We start from the raw sequence: 12,780 nt of genomic DNA on the forward strand, positions 1-12,780 counted from the left end.
AAGATTAATATGATTCAAAATGATACCTCTTTGTCCTACATATACCACATGACACAGAACAATCACAAACAATGATAACAAAAACTGAACCGTATTCTGTGATTATGCCTGTGGTTGGCACTTAGCATTAAACACTGCAGACATGGCCGTACGGTGATATACCTTTGCCTTTTTCATGTGGGACAGAATAAAGAAAAAAAAAAGTAATTGCCTTTCATCAATCAATAATCAATGTATTTTCCGGTCTGTATTTTGTAATTAATTACGTGTGGCTTCAAACTATCCTATTCTTTTATATTTCCTTATTCTGTTAGCAGTTAGCACTTTAATTTTAGGAAATTATTATAACAACGATACAATGCAAACCACTTTACTAAATCTGTGTAAAATTACTTTATTTGTATTGGTTTTAATGAACTTCATACAAGATGTGGTGATAGCTGATTCGACTCCAAACAAATTGCAAATTGGTATAAAAAAGAGGCCTGCTGAATGTCCTATTAAGAGTAAAAAAGGAGACCTTCTTCACATGCATTATACGGTAAGGATTATTAAAACAATATTGGTCATGAAAACGGTACAGTGTATTATAGTCAATTGAAATTCGTTTCTTGTTTATGGCTTATGTTACAATAATTTTAAAAAGTGGGTAAATATCCAACCTTTTGCCAGAACAATATATCTGGCAAATTCATATTTGCCAGATATATTGTTAAATTGATTTGAATTTTACAAATACCCTTAACCCTAATAGTTAGTTAATGGATAGTTTTCAAGATACAGTTAAAATTATATTTGATTAATAACCAATGTTCATGACATTGAGTTGGTGGGTATTTTGATTTATATACTGGTGCATTTTCAATACACTAGTCCTACATAGACTTGAACTGTGTCATAGTTGTTTATCAATTATTTGTACAAAGTTGGCACAAAGTCATTCAATATTATTTTGGTAAAGACACCACAAATAAAATTGAGTAATAGTAAAATACAGCATCCATTTTCACAGCAATAGGTTGACAATTAACTGTCTGTCTTGTTTTGTCGGTGGAATGTTTTACAATTTTGGCTTCAACTTTATAAACTATTGATTCATCACTATCATTATGATTTTGAAGGATTAAAAACATCTAAAGCACTGATAGTCTAGTGATTAAGATGTCATGCACCTTTTTCCTATACTTTACAGAGTTCTTTTTCTTCTTTGGGTTAATGGCTTTTTGTCATGCCTGCACGGCACAGTTTACTTCGCCAATGTCAAGTAAACCTTACAGAGTTAATTATGTTTTTAATTAAATGGTTTAATATATTCACTTACTAAGAAGACATTACATTATAAAGAAACCCTTTACCTCAGAATTCTTCATAAAGTTCTCAAAGGTGTATGTACTAGACTAACTGAACCCCGCCTCATTCTGAGAGGAGACCAGTACAGAAGGCATCAAATTTCCTGGTCAATTTCTAAACATTGGAATCTGTATTATGTTAATTGTTACCACTAGTTACATATGAAGTTTGAGTTAAAATAAAGATGCTCTGACATGTTGTCTCTGGGGTGGATTATAAAACAAATTGCTACAGACTTGCATTAATTATGTAAAATATTTAGGAAATTATTTATGTGTATTTTCCACCTGTAAATACCATTACACTAGTACTAAGCATGTTGAGTGAAAAATGTTTTAGACACAAAGTATTTATATTATTAAACTACTGAACTACCAACACCTGACATGACTTAATTACATTGTATATTTATTTTTCAGGGCACATTGGAAGATGGCACCGAGTTTGACAGTTCTATTCCTAGGGGCAATCCACTAACTTTTACCCTTGGATCTGGACAAGTCATCAAGGGTTGGGATCAGGGACTCTTGGGAATGTGTGAAGGTGAAACAAGAAAACTAGTCATTCCACCAGAACTTGCCTATGGAGAGAATGGTGCTCCACCAAAGATACCTAAGTCTGCAACTCTTACATTCCAGGTTGAGCTCATAAAAATTGAGAGAAAAGATGAACTTTAAATCAAACATTCTAATTATTTAAATTTTATTATATTATTACCAGTTTAAACATACAATACAATTGTAGATTTGTATGTTATAGAAGGAGTAAAGTAGCACTCTGACAAACTACAACAAAACCTTCAGAAGCTTTGCAAATGAGCTTATGATATTCCTGAGTGTGTCAAGATCTCTGATGGCATTTTCTTGTCTATTTTGAAGTGTAATGTTTTTCAATAAAATTTAGAATTAAAACAGTATAACAAAAATCTTGTTTTTTATTATAATTGTGCCCATTCTATTGTACAATAATCTCATAACTAAATTGGCAGGTTCAAAAATTGTGATGAGAGCCCTATTTTTAGATTTAATAACATTAATTTATAATATTAATTGGCAACAATATTAATTTTCAATTCTGTTCTAAACGAATTCACAGGTATGAAAAGTCTGTCTGCAATGCCCTGCTTATTGACAACAGTAACTAAACAGTGTTCTTCATTTATTTAATATGCAAGTTAAATTATTTCTTTGTGGTAAAGAATAGCACTTTACCACAAAGATTATTTTAGATTAGTGTACAACTGATTTGTGCATTGTTTGGAATTCGTTACGGCAATGCTATGAGCATATTGCAGCGAGCAAAATCTTTGGGTGGATAGATCCGAAAACCGTATCCCTTTACCTCTTTCCACATTTTTAAAAAGAGATCTGTTTTACTACGTTTATCTTACTATTATTAATCTACCTAAATTAAAAAAAAAAAATTGACGGTCAATCAATCACAATATGGAGCGCTCTCAAGTCTCGGATTACAGTAAAATTTAAATATAACATGTTATTCCTGGTCTATCCAGTAAAGAAAAATCAACATACGAGTTTACATACACAACCACAGGAAACATGGCTGTACGGGCAAAATTCTCAGCCTTTGCCCTACAGGAAAGAATAAGAAAAAATATTTGACATTGAGTATTGGGTATGGAGGGTAGAGGTAAGGAGAGTCATCTTATATGGGAGAAAAGTTGAAAAAGTGTCCAGTTGTTGCGCTAAATAACAGTTCAAAAATCCTCCACAATGGCGCTGGTGGATGCACAGGGTATGGTATGAATGTAGCAATCGTAGATGAATTGAAGTATTCATCCCTCATCTTTTATTATTCCCGAATTACAAGCAATCTTGTCGTCCCTTCCCAGCCCTATCATAGCCATGGGTGATTTTAACACCCACCACACTATGTGGGGGTGCCATGCTAGTGACGGGTTTTCTCCATTGCTGATTGATTTACTTGATGATGTCAGTCTTTGCATCCTCAATGACGGTTCTCCTACTCGAAGGGTATACCCTAAATCAGCGGTTGATCTCACCCTATGTTCGGCTAACCTAGCATCGCGCCTGACTTGGAACGTGCTACAGTCAACCTGTGGCAGTGATCATTTTCCTATAATTGTTACATTAAATAATAAATCCTTACCTACCCCTAACTATGATCCCCTTTTAAAGTATAAACTTAAAAAAATGGATGCCCCCTTTTCCTTTTCTGAGCTTCAAATTGCTCTCAATGGTCTAAAAGATACAGCTCCAGGGGAAGATGGCGTTCCATATTCTTTCCTGGCTAACTTAAATGACAAAGCTAAAATTTATTACCTTAAAATAATCAATAAATGTTTGGAAACTGGTTCTATCCCAAACTCCTGGAAATCTCAAATTGTTATTCCTATCCTTAAACCTTATAAAAATCCCCTTAACTCAAATTCATATAGACCCATAGCTTTGTCATCTACTTTAGCTAAAGTTACAGAACATCTCCTTAAAAACCGACTGGAATGGTTAATGGAAAGTAGAAATATTCTCCCCTCCTCCCAATTTGGGTTTCGGAAGGGTATGAGTACAACAGACAGTCTCAGTGTACTAACAACAGATATTAGATTAGCCTTTACAAAAGGAGAGTACCTTGTGGGTGCTTTTCTTGATATTGCTTCTGCATATGATAATGTCCTACTTCCGGTGCTCAGGCAGAAACTACTTAAGCTGAGTGTTCCCTCGAGGATGGTTCATTTCATATGTAATCTGCTGTTTTGCAGATATGTTCTGGTAAAGCATCAGAATAATTCTCTTCCCCCCAGATTAATCTGGAAAGGCCTCCCTCAAGGCTCTGTTCTCAGTCCTCTGCTCTATAGCATATATACCCACGACCTCGAATTGTCTGTTTCTAGTTTTTGTACCATTTTACAATATGCTGATGATATTGTCCTCTATCACAGCTCAGGCAGTATAGAGGAAGTATCCTGTCGTATTAATTCTGCTTTGTATTATCTAGGCCAGTGGCTGTCTGACCATGGCTTGTCCCTATCAGTGGGCAAATGTCAGGCAGTGGTATTTACAAGGAAGAGATACCTCCCGAACCTCAACATCTCATTTGAAGGTCAAGCAATCAACCTTGCAGTTAAAGCTAAATTTTTAGGTATTTATTTAGACACACGACTGAATGGAATTGCTCATTCTGAACACATTATCAAAAAATGTGAAAAAGGCATCAATGTACTACGAGCAATAGCGGGAGTTTGGTGGGGTGCTCACCCCTATACTTTAAAATTATTATATAATGCCTTAGTACGTAGCCACATGGATTACTGTATGTTTGTTTTAGAGCCTTTTAATAAATCAGCTGCTGAAAAGTTAAACAAAATTCAGTATAGATGCCTTAGAATTATTCTAGGTGCAATGAAATCCTCCCCCACTAATGCTTTGCAGGTAGACCCTCCTCTATCCATCCGTCGACAATATCTATGTGACCGCTTTATCAGCAAGATGTTACAGCTGTCATCCCATCCTCTTTGGCACCGACTAAGCCAACTATCACACGCACCTTGCTCCCGTAACTCGTCTTCCTACTTGCTAGATAGTTTCCTAAAGTATACCAGCCTTCCTAATCCCCTGACATCTTTCACAATCAACCCACTATATTCAACCCCATTTAAAGCATTAATATACAACCCTTCCATCATCACAGATCTAGGTCTGAGTAAAGGATCCCCAGATACCAATATCAAACTACAAAAGCATATTAGTCAAAATTGGTCAAATCATCTTATTATATATACTGATGCTTCAAAGCTGTCTCCAGAAGGTTGTGTTGGTGCTGCATGTTGGGTTCCTGTTTACAGAATTGTTTTAAAATTTAAATGCCCTCCCGAGTCTTCTGTGTTTACCGGAGAGGCCATTGCTCTTTTGGAAGCAATCCTGTTTGCACTGTCCCATAACGTACAACAGACGGTTATTCTGACTGACTCTTTAAGCTGTTTAATGTCTATTAAAGAAAACCCCTTTCGCAGCAAATCACGATTTCCCATTATCTTAAAAATCCGGAAGCCTCTGCTCTCTTGCAATCAAAAAGGACTATTCATCTTACTGGTTTGGATTCCAAGCCACTCAGGTATTCCAGGAAACGAGACTGCTGACTCATGTGCCAAAACAGCTGTTGAGTCAGGTTCTCTAGATCATTTTAAAAATTCACCGCAGGACCTATGTACTCTTGCCAAAACATATATGGAAACAGCCTGGAAAAATTTTTGGAATGATTCCAAATTGGTTAAGGGTAAGTTTTACGCTACCATCCAACAAAACATACCAAGACAACCCTGGTTTTGTCACTCTCGGAGTACAAATCGCTGGACTTCATCCACAATTTCCCGATTGCGTCTTGGTCATGCTAGCACACCTGTACATCTGGCCAAACTCCGGATAAGGGACAACTCCATCTGTGAGTGTGGCTTGGATGAGGGCACTATAAATCATATTATTTTTAACTGTCCCAAACTTACCTATCCCCTCTATGACGTTCTTCCTTCCAAAGTCCCCCGTCCTTTGAGTGTTAAATGTTTTTTAATGTTTGTTTTCAGTCCTTATTGTAGATTTTTATGTAAATATAAAAAAGTAAAGTATAGTAAGTAATAAAATTAAAGTATAATGTACAAAAAATATCCGTGTTAGATATATATGCATGTGTTGTCTGTGCTGCCTTAGGTTAAAGAACTAACTAGCTAATCACAACTATTTCTTGGTACATATTCAAAATTAACTTTTCATTAGTTTCACCGATCAATCTCCTTCGTGCCTTCTTCATCTACAAGACATTGGCGAAGTACCTTGTGCCCAGTTGGCACAGACAAAAGCCATAAACAAGAATTGAATTGAATTGAATTGAAGTATGCCGAGTTAAAAAATTTAATGTCATTATCGACTAAAGTAGTTAATTATTGAGAATTTCAACAACTTACGTTGTACAAAATATTGTGGTAAATATAACCTTACTTCCTTGTATCTCCATACTTCCTTGTTTATTTTTCAAGCCTACTCTAACAATATTTATATTTGGCGCTTCTTTTAAGAGTTACCCTGATGCAAATGTGGCGCCATCCTAATTTAATACATTTTGACGACACTTTTTCATATACACAGATGACTCTCCTTACCTCTACCCTCCATAGTATTGACATCCAATGATAAATGTCAAGTAAACCGAATTATGTATCTGTTTTTTCGCCAGTTTTATATTTTGCAAAGCGAAGTTTTATTGGTAAAGTAATAGATAATTGATGCGGGCAATTATAAAATCAAAATGGTAAAAATACTATTTCTCCACCCAGACTTGGGTATCGGCGGAGCGGAGCGATTAGTTTTGGATGCCGCATTGGCCTTCAAAACCAAAGGCCACGACGTTGCTTTTTTCACGAATCATCACGATCCAACGCACTGTTTTGCCGAAACCAGGGACGGAACTTTTCCTGTGACGGTAATTGGTGATTGGATTCCGCGGTCTATTTTTGGGAGATTCAAAGCGGCATGCGCATATGCTCGCATGGTTTTTGCCGCTGTATACTTAGCCTGGTACGTTATACCGGTCGAGGAGCCTACATTGATTTTCTGCGATCTAATATCATTATGTATTCCATTTTTGAAGATGGCTAGTGGTCCGTTCCGAGTAGTATTCTATTGCCACCATCCAGACAAGCTCCTAACTTCTGAGGGTGGTCCTTTGAAAAGGATATACAGAGCACCATTGAACTGGTTAGAGGAACTTACAACAGCAAAAGCTGATAAGGTTTTAGTTAATAGCAAATATACAGCTAGAGTGTACCAAGATGCATTTCAAAAGATTAAAGATGTCCCAGATATTTGCTATCCTTCAATAAACACTGATTTCTTTAACAAAACCACTCCAAAATGTCTCAAAGAAGTAGTACCAGTTGGCACAGACAAGTTTATATTTCTGTCAATAAATAGATATGAGAGAAAAAAGAATTTGCCCCTCGCATTAGAGGCAATGAACTATTTGAAGAGTATATTGCATGAGTCTGATTGGGAAAGAGTACATTTGATTATGGCAGGTGGTTTTGATCCAATTAATTTGGAGAACATGGAGCATTTTATAGAGCTTACTGACTTAGTCACAGAATTGGATATAGAAGATAAGGTAACATTTATGAAGTCGCCCAAAGACGATGAGAAAGTCTCTCTATTGTACTACTGTAGAGCATTAATATATACACCGTCTAATGAACATTTTGGTATTGTGCCTCTAGAGGCGATGTATTACAGCAAGCCGGTAATAGCGGTGAATAGTGGCGGGCCAACTGAGACCATTGTCAATGAGGTTACTGGTTTCCTTTGCGAGCCTAATAGAAAATCTTTTGCTGATGCCATGTGTAAATTAATTGCTTCTCCTGACTTATGTGGAAGGCTCGGTGAATCAGGAAGGAAGCGATTTGAAACCAAGTTCTCCTTTGAAGCATTTACAAATCAATTAGATGGTATATTGACAAGAGAGAGGCAGCTCATATCTGAAGCGCGAGCTGTGGACTCTGAGGAAAAGGAAAAGAAGCGTAAATAACAAGATGCCCACACTCCAACAATATTTGATATTGTTTGAGTGTTATAAACAATTTTTTGATCTCTTGTGATAGTAGGTTTTCGTAATTGAGTATTAGCAGTTAAAACTGGTGTGTCCTGTCAAAAGATGCGAATGATTGTTCTTATTTTAGTAAATATTTATTTCCTGTAATAAATTCATAACATAGATATATTAAAATGTTAGGCTATCTGAAAGTTGTATGCAATCTGTATAAGTCATCTTCTGCACACTATCAGAGTTCTTTTTAAGAGATGCAAATTGTTGTACATAGCTAAAAACAGATAATTCAATTATATCAACAGCCTTGCTTCAGCATTTAATAACTTTCTCTAGATAATGATGTGTGATGGTGATTTAAAGCAGTATGTTGAGATTTGTGTAAATTGAAATAAGCATATCCTGCATTTTCTCAGTTTGAATCATAATATCTGTCTATAAAACTAATATTTGTCTTTGACTGTGCCATGCTTAGTGCTGCACTTATTTTTACTATTGATATATTTTTATTAAACCAAAGCCAAAAGAAAATGTAAAAACTGCTTTTAAGTTATATATGCATGCTGTCTAGTAAATATTTGCAAATTGAAAAATTATATTTTCATAAAGAAATTGTATTGTAAAGTACTATTTAAAATAAGTATGTAATGTGAGATGTAGCATAAAATTTAGTAGCTTTGCTCGTCAATTTAACTTAGATGGGATTTTTTCTAATTGTCAGTGTCTAATTATAAACTACTATTATATAACCGTTTGTAATTATTGTGTTAATGTAAAAACAAAAGGAATAAAATCCTATTTACAATTCACAGCCAAAGTGGCTTGACCTTAATAAATACTTAGTACAGTATATATGATCTAAGTTGGCCATACTGAAATAAATCACAAGATGTAGTTGTTTAAGTTTATTTTTTCTTTCTTTATTTTTAGGTCAAAAATAGTAAATTAACATAAAAAAAAATATAACATAAAAATGTATCGTAAAGCTCCAAATGATAAATCAGAAAATATCAAAAATAATTTAATTGGGTTGAAAAATAATACATAGAATAAATATATTAATCATTGATTGACTATTTTTTATATATTTTATATATTAACCATAGATTTGGCTTGTGGTAGAGCATTTTTATGTATAACAAACATAAATTCATAAGTTACAAAATACTGGAATCTGAATAATGTTACGACTAGTTAAGTAAGAATTTACAGTGGAAAAGATAAAAATGTTTTACTCTGGCATCCCAGGCTATTATCTGTTGACTATCTGTAGATTTTTTTACTTTAGGACATTTTGATTATGTTGTACCATGTTGTTGAGACTGCATCTTTTGTTGATTTTCATTTCTTTTTAAAATGTTAAATCAAATGTATGTGGCAGTTATAAAATTGATAAATTTAATATAGATTCTTCCATATAATATTCTCAACTTAAAATTATGTTAGATAAGTAAACATTGTTAAATTTGTATCCTGTGTATAAAATATATGTCTTGATAAAGTTATTCCATTGTTTTATTCGATTATTAGACTAAGAAGTTTTTAGAGAGCTGAATGTCGTTAAAACGATTAAACTGTTGAGAATGCAATGGGCGGGACATGAACAACGCATGGAAGGCACCAGTCTCAAAGTGTGGGGGCGTAGTGGTCGAGGACGTCTTAGCAAGCGTGGAGATATGGGCGGGTTTACCACCTTGTATCCCATAATCTCCTCAATAAACGTTCTTCTTACACAAATGTATATTGACTATCACTGTGGCTTTGTGCACGTATATAAACTATAATATGCATACCAATGCCCGACCTACCGCGTCGCATCGCCGGCCCGCGAGCCGAACAACAAGTCCTCAGGAACGAATGTAGTATCTATAGTTTTCGCTTTGAGTTCTTCCCGACTTTTCTGTCACTGCTCTTGAGGATCGTAGTGTGATGTTAAAATAATTATTGCGCCCTACAATCTGTCCAAAAAATTAATCACCGAGTATTATTAACAAGTAGATTAATTATGTAAAATGTTGATTATTTCATATTTCACAAACTATCGAGTAAAAAAAAGGTTTTAATTTAAACTACTACAGACCGAATACTTTCTGGTATATTCTATTAAACCTGCCGACCTGTTTTTCCAAACTTTGCTTTTGGCTTGCATTTCTAGTGACTAAGTATAGACACGACTAAGTATAGACACGACTAAGTATAGACGCGACAAAGTATAGACGCGACTGTAGCTGTACTACTATCATCTACTACGATCACCAACCCGTCAGCCCAGCGTGGTCATAATGGGCACAGCACTGTTAAACGTGGACTAGTGGACCGTTAAGGCTATTGCTGAAGTATAGACGAGAAATAAAACGCAAGATAACAATTTGAAAAAAATAATTTACTTTTAAATATGTTATACATAAAAGCTAGTAACATTTATCTTATAGTGCTTGTAGCATTATCATTCGATGATAACTTTATTAGCAGTGTCGTACACTTTCTCAACGGTTTCCGGTGGCAGTGGGTCCATGAGCTCGAACTGGAAGTCGTATTGCTGATCCAAACCCATGTAGCTGTCGCTCATTATGTAAAGCGTGTATATTATACGACCTGTAGATAAAAAAATATTTAAGAATAGGCAAGACAGTAACAAGGAATCGCTAAAATATTACTATCAAAACGAAGTTTAGTTAAGATTGGTATTTTTTATAAATTAAGAAAACGGCCATGACAAAAAGCGAGGGTTTTCGCGGGAAATATGAAAAAAATATAAATTACAATTTAGATCAACAAAATCTTAATATATGCAAAAATAAGATTTTTTACAAACATCCTCGATGCCTAATGTATTTTATAAGTTTACTAGCCGCAGCTATTATACATATAGAGGAAGTTTTATATGGCAAAATATCAGTTTTTTCTGCTACATACAATCTAAATGCTTCTGAACAGACATTTTGTAAGAAAGCGCGCCCCAACTCAGACCCATTGCTTTCCATCAGGAACGATAGTCGTCAGACGCCAGCTATCAAGTGCATAAAAAAAACCTCATCTGTACCTTCACTTGGATGAGCTTTATATGATTCCTTTAGGGGGAACTCGTTTCAACGCGTGCACTTCCCAAACCCCGTAGGAACAAGATTAAGGGACCAGCTTTTGTTTACGTTGCGAGAGAAGTTACTCAATTGCGAAGAAATTGTTATTACAACTTTATCTAGAAAAATAGGACCTACCTCGTATCGAAGGTGTGTAGAAAGTGAGATGCGTGGTCCCTTTAGGGGGAACTCGTTTCAACGCGTGCAGTTCCCCGTACTCAGTGGAGCCGAGAGTGAGGAACCAGCCTTCGTTCTTGTTTCGGGGGAATCGCGGACAGAGGACGTTGTTTGCGTTGCCCCCACGCCGGGCGATGTCGACCACGATTGTGTATTCCTGTGAAAAGTACCAGGGTTTCTATAGAATTGTTTGTTTACAGGCCTTCACTCACTCTCTCACATCTCTTATAAGTTAGATTTGAAACCACAGATAATCTATATATATAAAAGGCAAAGGTGACCGACTGACTGACTGATCTATCAATGCACAGCTCTAACCACTTGACGGATCGGGCTGAAATTTTGCACACAGATAGTTATTACAACTTAGGTTTGGAATTTTCAAAAATCCTTTCGTAGCGGATTTTAGGTTTTCGATTGAAACTATCGTACGTGTTTCACAAATTTTAAAAATTCCACCCCTAAAGTCATCAAATAGGGGTGAAAAATTTATCTGAAAGTTTCTAATTTTTTAAGTAATTTACGTTCATATTTTTCTATTAGCAGCAAGACACTTTTTTAACCATTGTAGTTAAAATTTACCAAATCAAAAATTGAACTTAACGTGAGCGAAGCCGCGGACAAAAGCTAGTAATGCATAGAACATAAAGAATGCTTATGTTAAGCGCTATGTGATGCAAGCTTATTTCTGCTATAGCGAACGTAACGTTCTGAACAAATGACATAATTTTTTTTTAATACGAAAAAGAGAAAGATTGAAGAAGAAGTTAACACAGGCATAGTCTCCAGCACCGACGCAATGTTGCGGTTTATCGGTTATTTACCGGATATACTTCGGTGAGTGTGCTCAGGAACTTCACAATCCTGTTCCTTCTTCCCCGTTCTACCACAGAACAGCGAGACACTGTGAGCGGTGGAATCCTTATGTGGTTGATATTCCATCAACACGCACGAAACGTTTTTTGTCCACGTTTCTGATACGTGCCGCTAAGATGTGAAACGCCCTACTGTGTTTCCTGCCACGTATAATTTGAGTACCTTCAAGGCTAGAGTGAATAGGATATTTCTAGGCAAGCGTGCTCCAACCTAGACCTCATCATTGCTTTCTTACGGGCATGATTGTCGTCAAGCGCTGGCCTATCGTTAATATAAAAAGAAAAAAAAGATGGCCATGGTACAGTTCTTACCTGATCCGCGTGTAACGGCAACCAGTCTTCCCTAGTTTGTGGTTGCTTGACCCTTTTGTCTTGTTCGCAGTCGCTCTCGAACCAAAGCCCTCGGATGTGGAAAGTCAAGTCCAATGTGGGTAGATCGCATATTGCCTGACAAATGGAATAATAATTATTTAAACGGAATACTAATAATTAATTATTAAAATGAATTAATGAATTATTGAATTGTTTTTTTTTTTTTTTATATAAATATATTACGACAATACACATATCGCCACCTAGCCCCAAAGAAAGCGTAGCTTGTGTTATGGGTACTAAGACGACTGATGAATATTTTTATGAATAATATACATAAATACTTTAGAATATATATATAAACTAATGGAATAATATTATAATTTTGTTTCTTCGTTTGAACCCGCTAATCTAAAGAA

At 35.5% G+C, this 12,780-nt stretch overlaps 3 protein-coding genes across 3 annotated transcripts in view; 2 read left to right on the forward strand and 1 right to left on the reverse strand.

Moving 5' to 3' along the window:
- Positions 1-202: 202 nt before the first annotated feature.
- LOC120633684 (peptidyl-prolyl cis-trans isomerase FKBP2) lies at positions 203-2,269 on the forward strand. The gene is made up of 2 exons (XM_039903996.1): positions 203-541; positions 1,770-2,269. Exons 1-2 carry the CDS (start codon positions 359-361, stop codon positions 2,025-2,027), a joined length of 441 nt encoding a protein of 146 aa, XP_039759930.1. The 5' UTR covers positions 203-358; the 3' UTR covers positions 2,028-2,269.
- A 4,258-nt stretch (positions 2,270-6,527) lies between these two features.
- Positions 6,528-9,422, forward strand: LOC120633808 (alpha-1,3/1,6-mannosyltransferase ALG2). The gene has a single exon (XM_039904165.1). It carries the CDS (start codon positions 6,628-6,630, stop codon positions 7,897-7,899), a length of 1,272 nt encoding a protein of 423 aa, XP_039760099.1. The 5' UTR covers positions 6,528-6,627; the 3' UTR covers positions 7,900-9,422.
- Positions 9,423-10,279: 857 nt separating this feature from the next.
- The window catches only part of LOC120633616 (activating signal cointegrator 1 complex subunit 3), a 36,990-nt gene continuing 34,489 nt past the window's right edge, over positions 10,280-12,780 (reverse strand). The window contains exons 37-39 of the mRNA XM_039903862.1: positions 12,362-12,496; positions 11,136-11,331; positions 10,280-10,512 (exon numbers count right to left, since the gene is read on the reverse strand). Of these exons, the coding sequence (XP_039759796.1) occupies positions 10,364-10,512; positions 11,136-11,331; positions 12,362-12,496 (480 nt within the window). The 3' untranslated portion in view covers positions 10,280-10,363. The remainder of the gene's footprint in view (positions 10,513-11,135; positions 11,332-12,361; positions 12,497-12,780) is intronic.

The sequence above is a fragment of the Pararge aegeria genome, chromosome 22 (genome assembly GCF_905163445.1).
Source record: "Pararge aegeria chromosome 22, ilParAegt1.1, whole genome shotgun sequence".
Taxonomy (NCBI): domain Eukaryota; kingdom Metazoa; phylum Arthropoda; class Insecta; order Lepidoptera; family Nymphalidae; genus Pararge; species Pararge aegeria.

Excerpts from the sequence above, each read along its gene's own strand:
- LOC120633684 (XM_039903996.1), top strand. The coding sequence starts at position 359 with ATGCAAACCACTTTACTAAATCTGTGTAAAATTACTTTATTTGTATTG. Across the intron at positions 542-1,769 it reads TTCTTCACATGCATTATACG|GGCACATTGGAAGATGGCAC; the intron begins GTAAGGATTATT and ends TTTATTTTTCAG.
- LOC120633808 (XM_039904165.1), top strand. The coding sequence starts at position 6,628 with ATGGTAAAAATACTATTTCTCCACCCAGACTTGGGTATCGGCGGAGCG.